This window comes from Calidris pugnax, unplaced genomic scaffold (assembly GCF_001431845.1).
Source record: "Calidris pugnax isolate Ruff unplaced genomic scaffold, ASM143184v1 scaffold292, whole genome shotgun sequence".
Classification (NCBI taxonomy): domain Eukaryota; kingdom Metazoa; phylum Chordata; class Aves; order Charadriiformes; family Scolopacidae; genus Calidris; species Calidris pugnax.
In genome coordinates this window covers 2,565-21,874 of record NW_015091082.1, presented here as the reverse complement: position 1 = coordinate 21,874, position 19,310 = coordinate 2,565, and the positions used below count along the sequence as shown (strand labels likewise).

At 44.3% G+C, this 19,310-nt stretch overlaps 1 protein-coding gene and 1 long non-coding RNA gene across 5 annotated transcripts in view; both read left to right on the top strand.

The window, feature by feature from the left end:
- FBXL8 (F-box and leucine-rich repeat protein 8) overlaps nucleotides 1-6,363 on the top strand; it is a 7,820-nt gene extending 1,457 nt beyond the window's left edge. The window contains exons 2-4 of one of the 4 annotated variants that reach the window (XM_014957366.1): nucleotides 290-464; nucleotides 3,711-3,933; nucleotides 4,425-6,363. In XM_014957366.1, the coding sequence (XP_014812852.1) occupies nucleotides 3,770-3,933; nucleotides 4,425-5,400 (1,140 nt within the window). In that variant the 5' untranslated portion in view covers nucleotides 290-464; nucleotides 3,711-3,769 and the 3' untranslated portion in view covers nucleotides 5,401-6,363. Of the gene's footprint in view, nucleotides 1-126; nucleotides 701-1,173; nucleotides 1,271-3,710; nucleotides 3,934-4,424 lie in introns of those variants that run through there. The other 3 variants (XM_014957364.1, XM_014957365.1, XM_014957367.1) reach the window with 3 other exon arrangements.
- Nucleotides 6,364-12,757: 6,394 nt separating this feature from the next.
- On the top strand, nucleotides 12,758-18,709 carry LOC106897007. The gene is made up of 2 exons (XR_001413704.1): nucleotides 12,758-16,521; nucleotides 18,261-18,709. It is a non-coding gene; the product is annotated as an uncharacterized LOC106897007 (long non-coding RNA).
- The last annotated feature ends 601 nt before the right edge of the window (nucleotides 18,710-19,310 follow it).

Below are 19,310 nucleotides of genomic sequence, written 5' to 3'. Positions count from 1 at the left end.
CCTGCATTAAGCTAGGGTGGCACTGCATATGGTGGGCCTTCAGCTTCCCCCCCTCCTCCCCAGTGCAGCGAGAGCGAACGGTGAAAATGAAGATTGATGGGGTTAGTAATTACTGAGTGGCACAGGGAGTTCGGCTCTCACGCCCTCCCTTCCCTGGAGCTTGTTTGTTAAAAGGTGTCCTGGGATAATTTAATTGCGTAAGGCAGTGACTGCAGCATCTGTAACCGAGTCCAAGGGGTTTGCTCACAGGAGGGGAGAGGGATTAACCATGTGGGGTTTCCTTCTCCAGGCAAATCCAGCAGCCTCGGCGGGAGCCACCGTCTGTCCCAGAGCGCAGCGGGTGAAGGAGGGAAGATCCCAAAAGAAACAAGCGGGGAGCCTGGCGCCGGTTGTGAGAGCAGCCCTGGTGGAGGGGACCTCTGGGTCTCTGCTCTGCTTTGCATGATACTGAGCACAGCGAGCAGGTAGGGGCACCTGGACGGGTCCTTCCATCTCCAGATGATGGTTGTCAATATCGCTGCTGAATTCCGCTGGGCGCTCTGGTCTGGGACCTGCAGGATCTCCCACCTCTTTCCGAGTCGCTGTTAACTCCGCTGTGCTCCCCTGACGATCCCAACTGACAGGTAGAAAGAGTGAAGCAGCTTTTCCTGAGTCCATGAGAGCTTCCCGTGGCAAGCCAAAGCAAGGAGCTCAACCTCAGGTAGGAGCCTCCTGCCCAGGCCGTGTTTGTCTTGTGTCTAGGTCCTCCTGTGCACGGAGGGGTAACAGCAGCTCCCTTGTTTGTCCCCCAGCTGGCAAGAAGCTGGCATGGGCTTGGGGCCAGATTTTTGTGCCCGCGTGCTGACTGCCATCGCTATGCACAAACCCACTGCCGAGCCAAACTCCCTGGGGAACTGAACTTCAAACAAAAGTGGAAAGAAAAAAAAGATGTATCTATATTTAAAAAGACAGCTATATTTAATGCTATTTTACAGCAACAGTTTTTTAACAGTATAAGCAAATTTGTTTGCTAAAGGAAAAACGTAATTGAAATAAATCCCTGAAGGGGTTAATCCAGGCTGGCTCTCCTGGGTGCTCTCCTTTTACAGGAGCAGGCAGCACCCAGAATCCCCTTCAGGGTCAGTAGCCTGGTGGTGCCAGGGCTTCTGGAACCCAGGCATTTACTTGCTGACAGTTTAAGAAGCAGCTTTTAAGTTCATGCATTAAGGGTTAAACGAGTCCGGACATCCCAACCATCTCCTACAACACACAAGCTGCTGGGAACCACGGGGTGAGTTGCTGTGGGGACCATCACCCATCTGTGTCCCATAAACATTTCTCCTGGAAGCTCATCTGTTCGCTGTAATATATTAAAAGGGCTAAAAAAGGAAAGGGCAGCTGAGACCCTGAGTTTCCCCTAACCCTTTGCTGAGTGCATGCTTTCCGGGAGCGTCCTGCATGGCGAAATCAGAGCACGGGGAGATTCACCCCCTTGTTTCCCACTTGGGAAGTAAAAATGCCAGTGAGGGGAGAGGCTGCGGCTCAGCAGGGCTTGGCTGACGTGGGATTTGGGCCTCGGGATCTGACGGTGTGTCCCTGCTGGGGACAGAGTGCGAGGAGGGTCAGCCCTGCAGGGAAGCGGGGTGTTAGCAAATTGCAGAGGAAGGGGGAGGTGGGTGACGAAGGAGGAGGAAGACAGGGCTATGAATCTGTGCCGTCCCATAAAGGATAGCGCAGCATCCTGGCTCCCACCCCGTGGGCAGGGAAAAGGCAGCTCTCTCCGGGCTGGTGATTTCCCACATCTCCTCCTCTGCTTCTCCCTCCGGGACGCAGCCTGGGGAGTGCAGAGGAAGAGGGGCTCTGCTCTGAGAGGTACACTGCCATGGCGGGGGGGCTTCCCCATGCTGCTGGGCTTGCAGGGAGAGCGGTGGCCGTGCCCAGGCACCGTGGGCCCCTCGGCCAAGAGCCTCACCGCCTGTTCCTGGTGGGGCTGTTGGCTGCTCACTCCCAGCCAGCCTCTGCCTTGGGCCTGCCGTGCTGAGAGCTGATGAAGTTCCATCATCTGGTTAGTAAAGTGCAGAAATCCTCCATGGCTCGCCGGAGCCGCTCTGAACCCGGATCTCCTCACCGGGGCAGGCACCCAAGGTGGACCATGAACTGTGCTCCTCCCTGGCTCAAAGCCATTCCCTTACTTAAAGAAACGCCAATAGTTTTGCCTTTCTGCCTGCCTTCCTGCTCTCTGGCCGTAATTTTAAGCTTTTCCAAGCAATCAGTGTGGCTAGAAACATGCTCTTACTTTGTTAGAGATTCGAGCTCCTTTTCACCTGACTCATAATATCATAATGGAAAAATATCATAATGGAAACGACAGGATCTGAACAGGCAAGATTTCATGTAGGGCAAAGAGCAGGTTAAAATTTTGGCAAGCACGTATTGGAGACGGTGTTAAAAGCAGCTAAAAGTAGAAAAGCAGGGTCCGAGCTGTCAAGGTGATTGTCAAGAGAAAATGACAGCAGATCGCGGGTTCCCAGGAAGGAAGCAGGACTGTGTCTGTCGAGCGAGTGGGTGGGTGGGAAGGGGGTTGTCGCTGATACGATGGCAGATAAGATAGTGTAGCTGCTATGCTACTGCCACCTCACACTCCAAACAATGAGTCACTCTTCAAAGCAATGCATTTGAGAAAAATGTGCCATTCTGTTCCTCTCTGCGTTATGCTTTTTGCATCCCTGCTCGCTTTGTGGTTTTCAACTCTTTTTTTCCTCCTTCAAGGATATCTAGAAGTGCAGGTTTTCATTTAAATGCTGTGACTCCGGAACCAGGGGCTTCCAAAGCAAGAGGGCACGCTGTGGGAGTCAGAGGGAGATCGCAGGACAGTGCCAGCCCAAGAAGGGGAACGTTAGCATTTAAAAGGCCCTTGCTTGCTTATGAGAGGCTTGAAAAAACCGTGTCACGTTGGTAGATTTATTTGTGCAGAAATCTAGAAGGTGGATAAAGCACATTTTTGGAAGATGAGGAATGAACAAAATTAGGTAATGGTCTGTTCCTATGAACCTCAGCCTTCTTCCCAGGCGTTTATTCTTTTGCCTCATAGCTCACATGAAAGGTAAATGGAAATCCACTTTTCCATTTCAGAGCCAGGCGTGTATAAATGCAATTTCTGAGAACTGGAGTCACAGTAAGAAGAGATTTTTTTTTTTTTCAAATTGTCACATCTCATGGCAGGCAAGGACCACTGTAATTAAGCTACCAGTTTCTACTACTGGCCTTCTGTTTCACTGTCATTAAAAAATGGATACTTGGGGCTGTTTTCTGAGAGCTTCTGCTTGCAAAGAGTTTCCCCCCCCCCCCCCAGTTTGAGAAATCTGTCTCTGCTTTTTGAATACCAGTGCAGCAGTACCAGAAAATTCCCTTGCATTTTTTATTACTCAGAGTAGCAAAACCTCACTGCAGGAAAAAAGGTGCTTTTTTTTTTTTTTCCCCAAAGCTTTGATCTGACAACTTTAACTCTTGAAAAGTATCACCCAGCTTCTTAGGATTGATTGAAAAAAACTGTGCAAAACAATTGGCCAACAGAGTTTGGGGTTCAATTTCAGAATTCAGTGAAATGTCACATTTGAAAAAAAATTTATCTCCTTCATGATCCAGTTGCATTGGTTTGATTTGTGAAATAAATCCTAATGTGTGTGTCTGTCTTTTTTTTTGTGTTTGTTTTGTTTTGTTTTTCTGAACAGGGACTTTTGAGAATTAATTGAAGTTCCTCCCACTTTTTAAACCTGACTGAATCGCCAAAATGCCTGATCCAGTTCTGGGACTGTGGAACTACATCCCAGAAGAAATCCTCATCCAGATTTTCTATTATCTGCCTCTTCGAGATAGATACATGGTCTTCCAGGTGTGCAGACGATGGGCTGCAGCTGTTTCTTCTAGCTCTGTTTGGCATTTCACAGAGATCAGGTAAGAGGGGTGGGTTTCTAATGTCCAAGCATCTTCGCAGGCGTGACCAAATTGTTGTTTCCGGTGCGTGTCAAACATGTACACCACTCTACTATGACATTATTGACACTAATTGTGAGGATATTATCTTACATGACTCTCTTATATGTTTATATAATAGAGAAAATTGTGTTGTATGCTGGGTTTTTTTCAGTTGCTGCTGATGATTTGGGTTTAGTGGGAAATCTTACATTCTTAGGTACGTTGTTCTAAGTTGCCAAAGTTACTGAATAGTTACCCTTGTCGTGACACTTCCCTGATGGATCTTTCTGGGGAGTGATTCTTCTCACCTCCTGAATCTGTGTCTGGCCTTACAGTTGCTCTCCAGGCATCAAGTGAGAAGAAACATCTAGGGTACCTCTTGATGTTTGCAGAAATGCTAGTAGAGTATCTGCTCTGTGCTTGCTCAGCTCAGCGTTCACCGTGACTAATAGCCTATTTTACCCTTCCAGCTGTGATTCAGAGGATGAGGAGGGCATGCTGCAGAGCCTGCTCCAGTTCCTCAGCCAAATCAAACACCTGAAGATTGTGCTTGACCAGTCCAAGGAGGTCAACCGGAAGAACGCGACACGCGTCTTGGATGCGCTGGCAAAAGAGAACCACAAACTGCAGCAGCTGTGCATAGTGTGCCACGGGGAGAACCCCTATTTCTACTCTGGCCAGGACATCCTACAGGGCATCCGGAATATCTGTGCCACTAAAAACCAGATGTATCTTCAGCATATTGATTTTCGACGAATGCCCTTCACTCTCGATGACAAGCTGGTTGAACTCTTGGCTACCGCCAACCCAAACTTGCACAGTTTGTTCATCAACAACCGCACCTTGGTGTGCAACGTGGCACCGGCCACCATTAGGAAAGTTTTCAGAGCGTGTCCCAAACTCTCGGCCCTGGGGGTTTACTACGCCAGTTTGTCTGACGACGTGTTTCAGGAACTGCTCGAGCCCGAAAGAGCAGCTTTCACCCACTTAGACATTTTCTGTGAGCGCCTGGACAAGTACATACCCGTTATCTCAGAAGAGCTCTGGGCTGCTGTGAGTCAAAAGCATCCTCGACTCCGTGTAGACCTAGAGTTTGATCATACGGTCCCTGCCTGCAAAATCCCGCTGATCCTAAAGCTGAATATACCTGTGAGCACCCTGCAACTCAATACCTATAATTACATGGTAAATCAGATTAGGTTCATCACCCAGAGCTACAGCGGTACTTTAAAGAAGCTGATGCTGCAAACCACATCCTCAGAGGACTTAAATTCCTCGCTCGTCGATCTGGCCAAGCAGTGCAGAAATCTGTTGGAGATCCACTGCTACTGTGTGGTCAGCCAGGAGGTGGTAGAAGCGTTCCTCACCCACTGCCCCAGCCTGAAACTATACACTCTGAAGGTCACCAAGGAACGGCACCCCTGGAAACCAGTAACACTTCGGTGACCAGCTCCTGCTGACTTCCTGGGAGAATCGTGGGGATCTGCAAGAGGACAGAGAAAGAAGATTTGGGGCTATAAAAGGGCAGTCCTGCCAAGTGTCCTCTGCGCTTATTGAGAACGAGCTGTTCCACCAGCACTGGCTGTTAGATACGATGCATGCCTCTTCTCTCAAATGTGATAGAGAAAGGATTACACAGAGAAACAGAATATTTTTCTTTATGGGGGGAACGTAGTGCAGGTCTTTTTCTCTCCTCTGCTGAGTTTACCCTCCTCCGGTATCTCCTCCTCCTCCTGGCAGGAGCCTGCGGGGCCACCCCAGGGCTGGCTCTGGGACAGTCTGGGGGCTCTCCCCGAGGGAAGTGGCCTCGCAGGAGGCTGCTGAGGGCCGGGGTGAGGGTCCTGGGGGCTTTCCTTGTTAGCAAAGGCAGGCCACATGCTAACTTAAGTGAGTTAATTACTGAGCTTCTTATTGTGGGCACCGAGCTGAGGGTGATAAGGATGGGACAACAAGAAGTAGTTAATCACTTCAAGGTTCTCTCAGATGCCAAAGTATATATATAGATAGATATAACAAAAGTCCTATATCAATTAGGGCAGAGCCGTGGCTACTTCAAGGAACATCTTCGTCATCCTCAAGAAGCTGGGAAACTTACAGTGAACTTTTACTGTCCTGAGATGACTCAATGCCTTAAAAAGGATAACGCGAGGAAGGGTATCCCTTACCCAAAAGACCCCGGAGGAGCTCACGCCTGCGCAGGAGCGCTTTGCAGATGCTGCAGAATTTAATATTCATGTGCCAAAAAGGGGCTGTTGGATCATCCTGATCCATGCATCAGCCCAGGTGGAGTTACGGATTAGGTAGGCAGAATAATGAGAATTTTTTGTGTCTGAATAACGGGTGTGCTAGACTTGTGGATTTCCACCTGGCACCCCGCGTTGAATAAAGCAACATCTCCTCTCTAAACTGCTTCTGGTTTCCAGAGCTTCTGTTTCAGGCAGCGCCCCGAAGGGCTTGATTTCTGCCTGGCTTCCAGGGGGTGCGTTTCCCCGGCGGTCTGGTGGCATCTCCCTTGGGCAGCGCCGCCGGCCAGATGTCCCTCTTCCTTGGGTAGGACGGAAAGAAGCCCCCGGTCAGAGGGTAACTGCCAAGGGTGCCGTGTTCGGAGGGGAGCTGTTTCCCCAGCACCCATCCTCCTGTAGCTCAGCTCCTGCCCCGTCCCTCACTCCGAGGGAATCCCTCTGCTCTCTTCCCTGCTGGTTGTGTCGGATGACGCTGAACTACAGTTGGGGATTGCTGTTTTCCAGGTGTCTCCTCCTCGGCGTCCCGTGCTGCCCCAACCGTGGGTCTGCAGCCGGTGGAGAAGCCAGCCCTGGGTCTGGTCGTTTGGTCCATTTTTTGGGGTGACCTAAAAAAACCCCACGTGTCTCCTGGCGTCATTTGGGGCACCCCGATGTCACCGGGGGAGCGATGATGCAGCGGAGGAGCAGGTGAGTGGGGATTCCGTGGGGTTCCCCCCAAAAGAGGGAGGTCACAGCCCCCAGATGTCTGAAAATTCGGGGGTTGTGGTTAAAAAAATGTTAAAACCTGTAAATACGGGGGTGAGGCATTGGAATAGAGAAGAATTTTACTCTCACTTTTATGTAGATGGAGAAATAATAGTCACTTATGTATATAAAAGGAGTTCAGAATAAACCCTCTGTCTCAAGGATTCTACAATTCTGTGCGGCATCCTGGCCTGTATCAGGAACAGCGTGGCCAGCAGGAGCAGGGCAGTGATGGTGCCTCTGGACTGGGCACTGGTGAGGCCTCACCTCGAGTGCTGTGTCCAGTTCTGGGCCCCTCACCACAAGAAGGACATTGAGGTGCTGGAGCGTGTCCAGAGGAGAGCCACCAAGCTGGGGAGGGGTCTGGAGAACAAGTCATACGAGGAGAGGCTGAGGGAACTGGCATGTTTAGTTTGGAGAAGAGGAGGCTGAGGGGAGACCTCATTGCCCTCTACAGCTCAGATTGGAGTGGAACTTCCCATGGTCCAGCTTGTGCCCGTTGCCCCTCGTCCTGTCACTGGGAACCACCGAGAAGAGTCCGGCTCCATCCTCCTTCAACCCACCCTTTAGATCCTTGTCAGCATTCAGAAGGTCTCCCCTCAGCCTTCTCTTCTCCAGGCTCAAGAGCCCCAGCTCTCTCAGCCTTTCCTCATCAGGGAGATGCTCCAACCCCTCCATCATCTCTGTTGCCCTACGCTGGACTCTCTCCAGCAGTTCCCTGTCTCTCTTGAACTGGGGAGCCCAGAACTGGATGCAGGATTCCAGTTGTGGCCTCCCCAGTGCAGAGCAGAGGGGGAGAATGACCTCCCTCCACCTCCTGGCCACACTCTTCCCTACACAGCCCAGGATCCCATTGGCCTCTTGGCCACAAGGGCACATTGCTGGAGAGTTGCATGGAGAGTTTACTCTCCACCAGGACCCCCAGATTTTTCTTCTCAGACATGCTTTCTGGAAACTCCACCCCTCACCTATACTGGTGCCTGGGGTTCTTCCTCCCCAGGTGCAGGACCCTACACTTGCCCTTGTTGAACCTCATGAGGTTCTTCTCTGCCTAGCTCTCCAGCCTGTCCAGGTTACGATGGATGGCAGCACACTCCTCTGGAGTGTCAGCCAGTTCTCCCAGTTTGGGATCAATCATCATTCTTGAAGCCAGACACCCCATGCGTACATCACCTTCTTTTTGTGAGTCGCTTCTTTTCCCGGGCCGTTACATTGTGCTCACATTCTGGGGCTTCCCTAGAGCCTCCTCATGTCACCATTGTGGTCCTGCAGGTCTTCTTGCCTGGTGGTGTCTTCGAACCAGGTGTTGTTCTTCTTGCTGAGAGCTTTCTCTCACTGTTGAGGCGCATTGTTTGTCGTGTTGTGTGTAGTGTCGGTCTGTGCCTGTGTGTGTTTGGCTTGGGGCTGCCCTGCTCGGGGGCGGGTGGTAGGTAGAGTCAGCGGTAGGTGGAATTAGTGGTAAGAGTCTGTGGTTAATAAGTGAATCTGCCGAGACTGTTGAGGTGAAGGTGGTACAGTCATCTTGGATCGAGTGGGGACAGGTTTTTCATTAATATTTCATGGGGAAGAGTGGAGCTCTGTGGGAAGGCCTGTTCAGCAGTAGGGAAGCAAATTGCATCTCCAAGATTTTCAGACTGCTTTGTGAGGGGCTTAAAGTTGGGGGGTTTTTAATGGCAGGCTGTAGTTGGACTCTAGATGGTCTTCCTATGTAGAAACAAGCACCTTTTGCATTATGAAGCTGTCCCTCCGTATCCATGTGACTTGTTTGATGTTTTTTTTCAGATGCAGAAGGACAAGCTGCGCAGGGCAACACAGCAGAGCCGAGCGGAGCACTGCAAGTAGGTGAGTGGGTGCGTGGTGTTAGAAGGAAGATGTGTCTGGTGGCTCTGTGACTACTTTATGGGTTTTTATTTTTCAATGTATAGCTTTGAATTGACGTGCAGCGCGGGATATGGGCAGCAGGGCTGACTTGAGCAAGGCGAGCTGTGGTTGGTGGGCTGAAGTATCATTTCTTTTTCTGGTGGAGTTACAAGCAACCCGTGTTTGGATTTTACAGGTGGTGTGCAAGCCTGAAGCTGGCCACCCAAACTCACAGCGGATGTTAAGCTGTCAAGGTAAAGGGGCAGGAGATGGGAATTAGTGCCCACAGGCTACGGTTTTGGCTGGTATCTCAGCATGTGCTGTTTTTCTTGGGTTTTTGCAGCTGCTGCGCACAGGCTCAGAGGGGTGACGCTGCACGCTGAGGAGCGGTTCGAGCTGGTGAGGCTGTTGTGGGCTAGGTTGGTATCTAATAGCAAAGTATGACGTGGCAGCTCAGTGATGTGTTTCTCTCTGGTTTTGCAGGCGCGGTGCAGGTTGCCTTTGGAACCGGATGAGCGTTTGAGCTGAGCCGGGTAGTAGGGAGGAGGCACATGGGGCTGGTGGTTTCTTCCATGTTCAATGGCATTTTCACATCTCTCGGTTTCTCAGGCACCACAAACAGTTACTGCTGCAGAGTTTGACTCTGGAATCCGTGCAGGGCAGGTGAGCAGAATGGCACGGCATATCTGAGGAGGGGGATGTTGCCGGAAAGGTCCATGTTGACCTTCGTGATGCTCACTATTGCATGTGGAATGGGTTGTTCCTTCTTTCCTTTTTTTTTTTCAGATGATGAAGAGGAGCCTAGCGACTGCAGGAGCGATCCAGTTGGCTGACTATGGTTTTCCTTGTGGAGGATGGCTACAGACCCCATGCTCTCTGAAAGCTAAGTTGAGGGTCTGGTGCTGGGGACTGTTGGGAAAGGGACAAGGTTTGGAGTTGCAGGGAGGGGTTCAAAGTCAGGGTAGGGCAGGGGCTGTCCAGGAGCAGCCCTCTCTGGGTAGGTAAAGGGAGTGGGTTACTCTTCAGGACGAAGCCAGTGTGCACCAGGCAGGGCAATTCTGGACAGTGTCTGTTGTGTAGTTTGTGTGATCTGTCTTCTGTGTCGTAGACTTTCCTCAGGTCTTGGTGTCTTTGTTGCTCTTTGCACTGAAGAGGCACAGCAGGTGCCTCAGATACCACCTCTAGGGTCTGGAATGCCTCTACTCATTAGCATCATGCCCAATGGGTGCTTCCTTCCTTGCATAACAATCTTAAAGTGCGTACTGGACTTGCATCTGGGACGTTTCTGGACGTTCCTCTTTTTGCCTCGTCATTCCTGGCTGCATGAGCAGCTCTGTTCTCTAGCCATCTGTTTTCGCAGACTGGGATTTCTTCCCAGCATCCTGACACTCCCAGGTCTTGGACACGGACTTCTAGTGTGTACAACCTCTATGTTTTGACAGGAACTTCTTGTAACTGGCCATTACATGTGACTCTCTTATGGCATCTCTGTAGAGCCTCCTCACATCAGTGCTGTGGCCCTGTAGGTCTTCTTGCCCGAGAGTATCTCTGGTCTGGAAGCGATTCTCCTTGCGGAGAGTGTTGTCTGATCTTTGGGTAGCATTGTCTATAGTGTTGTGTGGTGTTGGTCTGCATAGGGGTGTGTTTGGTGTGGAGCTGCCCTGCCTGGGGGTGTAGAGGCAGGGGTAGGTGGGACAGCAGGCAGGTTTGGAATGTCTCCAGAGAAGGAGACTCCACCACCTCCCTGGGCAGCCTCTGCCAGGGCTCCGCCCTCACAGCAAAGTTCTTCCTCATGTTTAGGTGGAACTTCTTATATGCAAGTTTGTGCCCATTTCCTCTTGTCCTGTCCCTGGGCACCACTGAAAAAAGACTGGCCCCATCCTCCTGACACCCTCCCTTTAAGTACTTATAAGCATTGATCAGATCCCCCCTCAGCCTTCTCTTCTCCAGACTAAAAAGACCCAAGTCCCTGGTTTGTGAGGTACCATGAGGTAACGCAGTAATGCAGCTGGGGGTTTTAATTTTTTTTTTTGGCAGGCACTTTGCAGCAAGCCTCTAGAAACAGCAGGGTTAGAGAGGAGCAGCGTGACAGGTCTCAGAGCGGTCGGGTTTTGTGGTGCAGATGTGGTGCTGGAGCGGGTCCAGAGAAGGGCAACAGAGCTGGTGAGGGGTCTGGAGAGTAAGTCTCATGAGGAGCGGTTGAGGGAGCTGGGGGTGTTCAGCCTGGAGAAGAGGAGGCTGAGAGGAGACCTTATTGCTCTCTCCAACTCCCTGAAAGGAGGGTGTAGAGAGATGGAGGTCGCTGTCTTCTCCCAGGCGATAGGACAAGAAGAAATGGCCTCAAGTTGCACCAGGGAAGGTTCAGATTGGATATAAGGACAAATTTTTACACTGAAGGGGTTACTATTATTATTATTGGAATGGGCTGCCCAGGGAAGGGGTTGAGGCCCCATCCCTGGAGGTATTTAAAAGACGGGTTGACATAGTGCTTAGAGACATGGTTTAGTGATGGTTTTTATCAAAGTTAGGTTGATGGTTGGACTGGATGATCTTAAAGGTCCCTTCCAACCCAGACAATTCTATGATTCTATAGTCAAAACCTGCCTGCTTAGTTTTTAATATAAATGTGCTGAAGATGGAAAGCCCATGAGTACAGGACACTTCTTGCTCTACTAAAACTCCTTTGCTGAGAGCTGGGTGCTTTTGTTGTGGCTAAATATTTATCTTGTTACTAAATTCAAATGTATCCTACCCTAAACTGAGAACATTTTTTTTATCATGTTAATTTTATTCTTTTAGGATTATAAATGTAAATGGACACAAAAGATGTACAAAGGAGAAACATGTTTAGAAAAAGACTGTTTTAAAAGTTTTGTTCAAGTCTTCACTTTTCTAAGTAGTCTGAGTTTGAGCATTATCTAGACTGAGTCTGGCCAAACAATCATGCTTTTAAACTCAGACCTGATCAGAAGATAAGCCTCCTTCTCTAGATAGTAATTTCAAAACTTAACTAAATTTCTTAAGGCTTTCAGGCAACTTAATTCCCCTGAACTTTCATTGTAGGGAGCTTTAAAATCTCATTGGTAAGGGCTCTATTTCACTGTATCATTTGCATATTGCAATTTGAGGGTATGTGACTACTGATCTTATAAAACCACATTCTGCACGTGCACATAACATAAACACAAAGAGAATGGGAAATCTTTTGCTAACACAAATACATTAACTGAAATGTAATTTTAAGAATTCGTACAGCATAAGTGTTTTAATCCGAAACATGGATTACATCACTCCTTGTTTCCAATTCAGTAAACTGCCCTAAGTCACTTACTGAGTCAGAAATGTCTCCTACTATAATGAAATGCCAAATCAAATGATATCTGCTACCTCATTCAGTTCAATCAAACTCCTCCCATGATGGATACATTGTCTCTTTAAGAAGAATTTCATGAGCATACCTGGACACAATAAACATGCCCATGCCAGGATTTCCATCACATCACAAAATAATCCTCATTGCATCACAAATTATCCTCTGAAATACAGCAATGTGAATTAAATACAGCACTACATAAATGGATTGTGTACTAAACTAAGGAAGCTACAACATTTCCCGACATTCTTTGTCATTTTTTAGCACTGATGGGGATCTTCAGGATTTCCAGTAATAAGGACACATTTAAAAGAATCAAAGTGTTTACGAAATTAATTTTCTATTTACATAGACAAAGCAGCATTAGGTAAATAAGACATACTTGTACACAGTCAAAGTAATGGTGGACAACCAAATGCCTGCCTATAAATGTCATTATAGATAGTTGTTGCTATAAATTAAAGATGGCCATGATGAGATAAGTTCTTTATCCTTCGTAATTGTTTCTAAATATTCTATCTAAAACTGTGCTATTCTTTAAAGATGGGCGCCAATATGAAAAAGCTTTATCCGAAACATGGATTACATCACTCCTTGTTTCCAATTCAGTAAACTGCCCTAAGTCACTTACTGAGTCAGAAATGTCTCCTACTATAATGAAATGCCAAATCAAATGATATCTGCTACCTCATTCAGTTCAATCAAACTCCTCCCATGATGGATACATTGTCTCTTTAAGAAGAATTTCATGAGCATACCTGGACACAATAAACATGCCCATGCCAGGATTTCCATCACATCACAAAATAATCCTCATTGCATCACAAATTATCCTCTGAAATACAGCAATGTGAATTAAATACAGCACTACATAAATGGATTGTGTACTAAACTAAGGAAGCTACAACATTTCCCGACATTCTTTGTCATTTTTTAGCACTGATGGGGATCTTCAGGATTTCCAGTAATAAGGACACATTTAAAAGAATCAAAGTGTTTACGAAATTAATTTTCTATTTACATAGACAAAGCAGCATTAGGTAAATAAGACATACTTGTACACAGTCAAAGTAATGGTGGACAACCAAATGCCTGCCTATAAATGTCATTATAGATAGTTGTTGCTATAAATTAAAGATGGCCATGATGAGATAAGTTCTTTATCCTTCGTAATTGTTTCTAAATATTCTATCTAAAACTGTGCTATTCTTTAAAGATGGGCGCCAATATGAAAAAGCTTTAAAACCATACTTTTTACCCTGCAATGTAAAAGGGCATGCACCTAAACGAAATTGAGCAGTAAATTGGCATTCAGCTATATATCAACACGCTTCTTTTATACTTTAATATTTTCACTAACAGTATATTTACATAACTTGAAAGCAAGTTATTGAGGGGTATGATTTACTTCCTCCATCCTCTTTTCTGTATAATACTAATAAGCTTTCTCATGTGCTTGCTGATAAGAGACGTGGGATACTGCAATAAGAAAGGAATACCATATCAGTTCAGAATTAAAAAGCACCGAAAAGAAAAGCTTGAAACAAAATTAAATTGCTTATAGCAAGTGAAATATGAAATATAGGATAAATAATTTATTAGGGGAAAAAGGGTGATCCAAGCATAAAAGATTAAAGCATTCATTTAATATGAAAGGTAGTACAGGTATTTGTGACTTTTGCTTTAGAAGCCTTGGAAAATGTTATCAAAGACTAATGAGCAACACGATTTATTTTGATAATTAGTCAATTTGATAGTTGGACACATATGGAAACACTTTTTTGGTGGTTTTTTTTTTTTTGGTTTGGGTTTTTTTGTGTTGTTGTTGTTTTTTTTTATGAGTTAACACAAGGAAACGCAAATGTTGTCCACATGGGATATGATGTGAATGCCCATCAAATGTGGCATGGAAAAAAAGTAGATAAATACAAAGAAAAAACGCAGAGCACCATTGTGCTGATAACCTGAAAATAAAATTAGAAAAGGTTTTTAAAAGAGGATTTGATCATTAAAGTTAGTGTCATCCAAATAAGAAAAGTACATTCAATATCTGCATGTTGTTTGGATACCTAGATATATCTATGGCAAGAAAAAAATCATCAACTATTAACTTTCCTTTTAAAGACTTAAGAAAGACTTTATTATGTTTTACTTTATGTCTGGTCTCAAAATTCTGTGATTGTCTTCCCCTATCAGGAAAAAAATTTTAGCACGTTCTACTTCCCCAGTAGATGTATAATTACTTAGTTATAAATTAAATACACATACCACTGTACTTATATAGTATGTACATTTTATAACATAAAGAAAAATATAAATTAAAAAAGAATGAGATGAACATTTTAAAAATTTTATTAATTAATGGTACAAACCCCATTTTTGATCTTACTAAAAAAAGTATATTAATAATATTGTGAGAATAATGTGTTTGAATATTCTTCATTAATTTTCAAAATCTTGGTTTAACACTTTGTGATACAGTGATTCAAGTGTCTGTTTCTAAGCACAGTTTATTTCGATACTTGGTTTTATTGGCCATTATAGCCGAAAAAGGTTCATCTTTAATGATACCAGGTGCAAATTCATACTTCTAATAGTCTTCTGGATAATTGCTGACTTCTTGTTAGATCTGATTGGATCAGCTTTGCTTTTAACCTTGTAACGTGGCTGACTTGTACTAGAAGTGTCAGCTCTGCCATTTTCTTGTTGTTCACCTATGCAGCCATTATTATCATTATATTCATTGCTCAGCTTATTTGCAGGATATTTGTGCATTTGAAGAGGATTAGTTTAGTTAAAACTAGGCAATGTTCCATAAATCCATCGTACTGGGCATACAAAAACTGCAATACACTGCAATATACTGAAAAACGAGTGAATGAGTGAAGGCCCCACTGTGAACCCCTCTGCATTGTGAACACCCACTCTTCCCCCAGGATGCTTCGCCTACTCTACGTGATACAAGACCGTGTTCTGAATGTCATATCCTTACTCTGTGTTTTGCACATATTTGGAGCATGTCTCTAAGCTAACAAATAGATAAAATGAAAGTAAATGTTAACAGCAAATTTGTTATCTGTAAACCAACACTGCATTCACCCGTGCGATTCATCTAAATCAGAAAGGTCAGGGGAACAAATATTTCACTTGACACAAAAGAGTTTCTAGCACTCTATAATCAACCTAAGACCTCTTATTGAATTCAGAAAGCCACTAATATGTTGGACGGCGGGAAGACAGAAGACATCAAAAATCCACCAGTTTCACCATCCTTCAGTTGCAAAGATTTACCTGTCGTATGAAACTCCGACTCGATTCAAAGTTGTTCATCACATCTCACGCTGCAAAGGCAAGAAGAAAAAAACCCACCCTAAAAACTAATTCCTAATCAATGTTTCCTCCTGATCCCAAATGCAATGATCAATTTAATGTGAAATAGTTCTGCAAGATATCTCAGCTAGAGATTTTAAAACTTATGTCTCCTGTCATAACAAGTCATTGGCTGAAGAAGTTGGGCTATAGGAATCTGCAACCAACAAAAGATATTTTTGTTCGTGTCATCAGTGGTATCATGAGGTGGATAAAGGAGACCCATAGAGTAAGAGGAAATGAGAAAAGAACAAGGCCTCTGCATTGTTTTATAAAGCCAATTGGTTTCATTTTTTTATATTTATGTTATAGATACACACATATACAGAATTCTTATACACAGGTTTTCATATACACATACACATTTGCACAGGTTTTCAGCTCGAAATGGATCGTCATCCAGAGGAAACTGGATAGGTCCACATGACACCGAAGGGCAGACTAATACCAAACTTTTTAACGAATTTCTGTCGCATTCTAATCTGATTAGTATTACTGGGATTTATACGCTTACATGAAGATCCATCCAACACTCCTTTAGATAATGTTACAAAAATTCTATACTTATTCTTTAGATAATTGTCATGACATATATCTTACTATTTGACTCTTCTCAGTTGCTCCATCATTTATTTCTTAACAGAACACATTAAAATGTGGATTCCAATGTTCAGTAACTTTTAATAAAATTGGTGCCTTTAAGAATATGAAGGGGGACACTGTTTTCTCACAGTGAATTTTAGGAAGTTGATATTATCTTTAATTTTTTCTACTGCTGTTTCTCTCATCTGAAGGAGTACATGATGAGGAAAACATAAGACCATTTTTAAGTTTTGTGCACAAGTTAAATAATTTCCTTCTGCTTCATTAATTTCTTTCAACAGGTCCTCATTTTCCAGTGCTTCTGACTGGGCTATCATCTTAAGATTAAGCAGCAAAGAACTGAATGTCAGATCTTTGGGACTCAGCAGTGAAAAAGTGAGTCAATATAAGAATTAGGTAACTATCCTTACATCTTGCCTAGTAACAACAGAACTATTGAAAACACCTCTTTTCATTATTTGAAGCTATTGATTTCTACAATCTTCCCTTCGTTCCACTTTTATGCCACAAAATCCTTATACCTCTTATTTCATTAGACAGAGTATTAAATAATATTGAGAATAATCCAGGAATGATGCAAATCTTGAAATCTAAAAACCAATCAATGTGAGATCTCCATTGGTGCTGGACTGCTTGCTTCTGGATACAAGAGTCCGTATTTCAATGGGCATTCTAAGCTGCTTTCTGACACAAACATAACTTCTTGCCTTTTAAATCTGGGCTATTAGGGTAGTTTTACCATATTTTCTTCTTAGGCAATGAAAGATTTCCAACAAAAATTGTTTGAATTCAACAGGAAGTGAAGGCAAAATTAACATGTCTGTTTCTTAGAACGTTGTATAAAAGCTGAACAAATTACTCATGATAGACTATTTATTTGGTTATTTTTAGCATAAAGTAAAACAGAATGAAGTCTTTCTTAAGTCTTTAAGAGAAAAGTTAATAACTGATGATTTTTTTCTTACCATAGATATATCTAGGTATCCAGAGAACATGCAGGCTATTGAATGTACTTTTCTTATTTGTATGACACAAACTTTTATTAGAAAAGTGATGAACTGGGTATACAATATTATATTTAACTGTTCCGAAACCTTAGCTCTGAAACTCCAAACAGTAGTGACATCCCTGCTTGTGGGAATATGCCAAAAAATTTTGATTAATAGTGCCTCTAATAATTAAGAGGATTTACTTATTTGGCAACAATGCCTTAATAAAGACAAGAATGTACAGAGTAGGAAGCACATTAAACTGTACATGTCAACCAAGTGCACAGAGTAAGTACAAGATGAATTTAAAATAAACTGGTGATAAACTAGACTTGCATATAGGAAATTTATACTTTTCCAGCAGTTTCTTTTCCTAAGCTGATAAACAGCATTGTTTTTGTATTGCAGGCCCTTTTTCACCATAATAAACTTGTTGAAAGGAAACTAATTCTACGATAAAGAGATCTAAGCAAAAACGAGGAGCGGTTCCCTGGTTAGAATGATATACTGATGAGTGGAAAACAAGCTAGCTGGGGCAGGGTGCCAGGAAGTGGAGGCACAAATGCACTTGCCTGGAGCCAAGTGTAGCCACTCTGATATCCTGAAAGCATTGTGTAGCTTAACACACTGGGCAGACCTTATGAAGCCTTATACAAAGCCCCAGATTTGTTTGCAGGGTTTTGGGAGGTTTGGGGTGGTTTTTTCAGTTGTGAGGTCATGTAACCCTTGCACTGGAAGTCATTTCAAACAGCCAGGGTTGGGGTTTTTTTTTCTTATTTTCTTTTTTTTTCTCCTTGCTTTTCATTAATTTAAAACTCTCAGGGAAACAATGCTGAGATTTATAGAAGCATTGAGTGAGTGCGTGTGTATGTATATTTTATTTTCAGCTTTTAAATATATATCCATGCAACATATTTCTTTTTTTCCTTTCTCATATAAGGCCAGAATTTTATCACATTGTTTTCTAATAGTAAAAGATAACCAAGAATGTCTACTGAAAGGCAGGGTAAAATAAAGACCAAGAAGTTTAGACACAGAAACAGTAGATGGCATCAGTAGGAAAGAAAATGTTTAGTCTGCTGCTGACATAACTTACATTATTTTTCCTTTTTTTTTTTTCTTTAGCTTTCCAGCAAAAAAACCAAAAGAGCACAAGAAACAATTTTGAACTGATTTATAATTGGGCTAAGATCTAGGTGTTCAGATACAAATCAAATCCCGCCATCAGCTTTGTTTAAGAGAAGCAAAGAATGAAGACCAGAGGCTTCCAGCAATTCTAGACTGCCATGGATCTTATTCTAGAACTGGAGGTTTTGCTCCCATTTTCAGTTTCATATGGCTTTTACTCCCTCCTAATACTGATTCTTCAAAGAGGCTCTTGTTCTGTGGTATCTTGAGTCTGACTTCTGCCTGCCTTGATCCGGTAAATTTATTCTGTAAATTCTGAGGACTGTTATCTCTGGCTCCTCAGCCCTAATGTGCTTTACGTTGTGACTTCCACAGATCTCAATGCAACCTCAACATTCGCACACTGACAGTAATTTTAGGATGCAAAGAGCCTCTACAACACTTGAGAGTACGACATATGCGGTCAGAGTTATCTTTTGCTTCCCATGCATGTGATCCCCTTGGATTGGTTAATGTCAGGGGTATAACTCCAGTTTGAGGTAATTTGACCATTACTGGTTGACCAGGATGCAATGGTACAGGGGTTTCGTCAATTTTATGTGGTGCCTTGGAGATCATTTCTCTAGTAGGATAAAACGCATTTATTTTCGCATTTCCATTTTCACCCCATCTGTTATTAACAGTATGTACTGCTTCAGATGGTCTCAGGTTCCAATTTGATTCATGGACCTTTGCAAATCTTTTAATTAATCCATTGGTCCGTTCTACCATTCCATTTGCCTGGGGGTAGTAAGGGGTATGGAAGACCTAGTCAATACCTTCCCCTTTTGCCCATTCCTGAACGATGACTGCTGTGAAGTGTGAGCCATTATCACTTTGGATGGCAGAAGGCACAGGTAAAGTACTAAACCATTCTGTTAGCACTTGAACAGTCCATTCTCCAGATGCTGCTGTGGTTGCAGTGGCTTGGGTCAATCCTGATACCACCTCTACACCTACTAGGACAAATGAAGTCAGTGTGTCCCAAACCTTACTGGACGCTTCTCT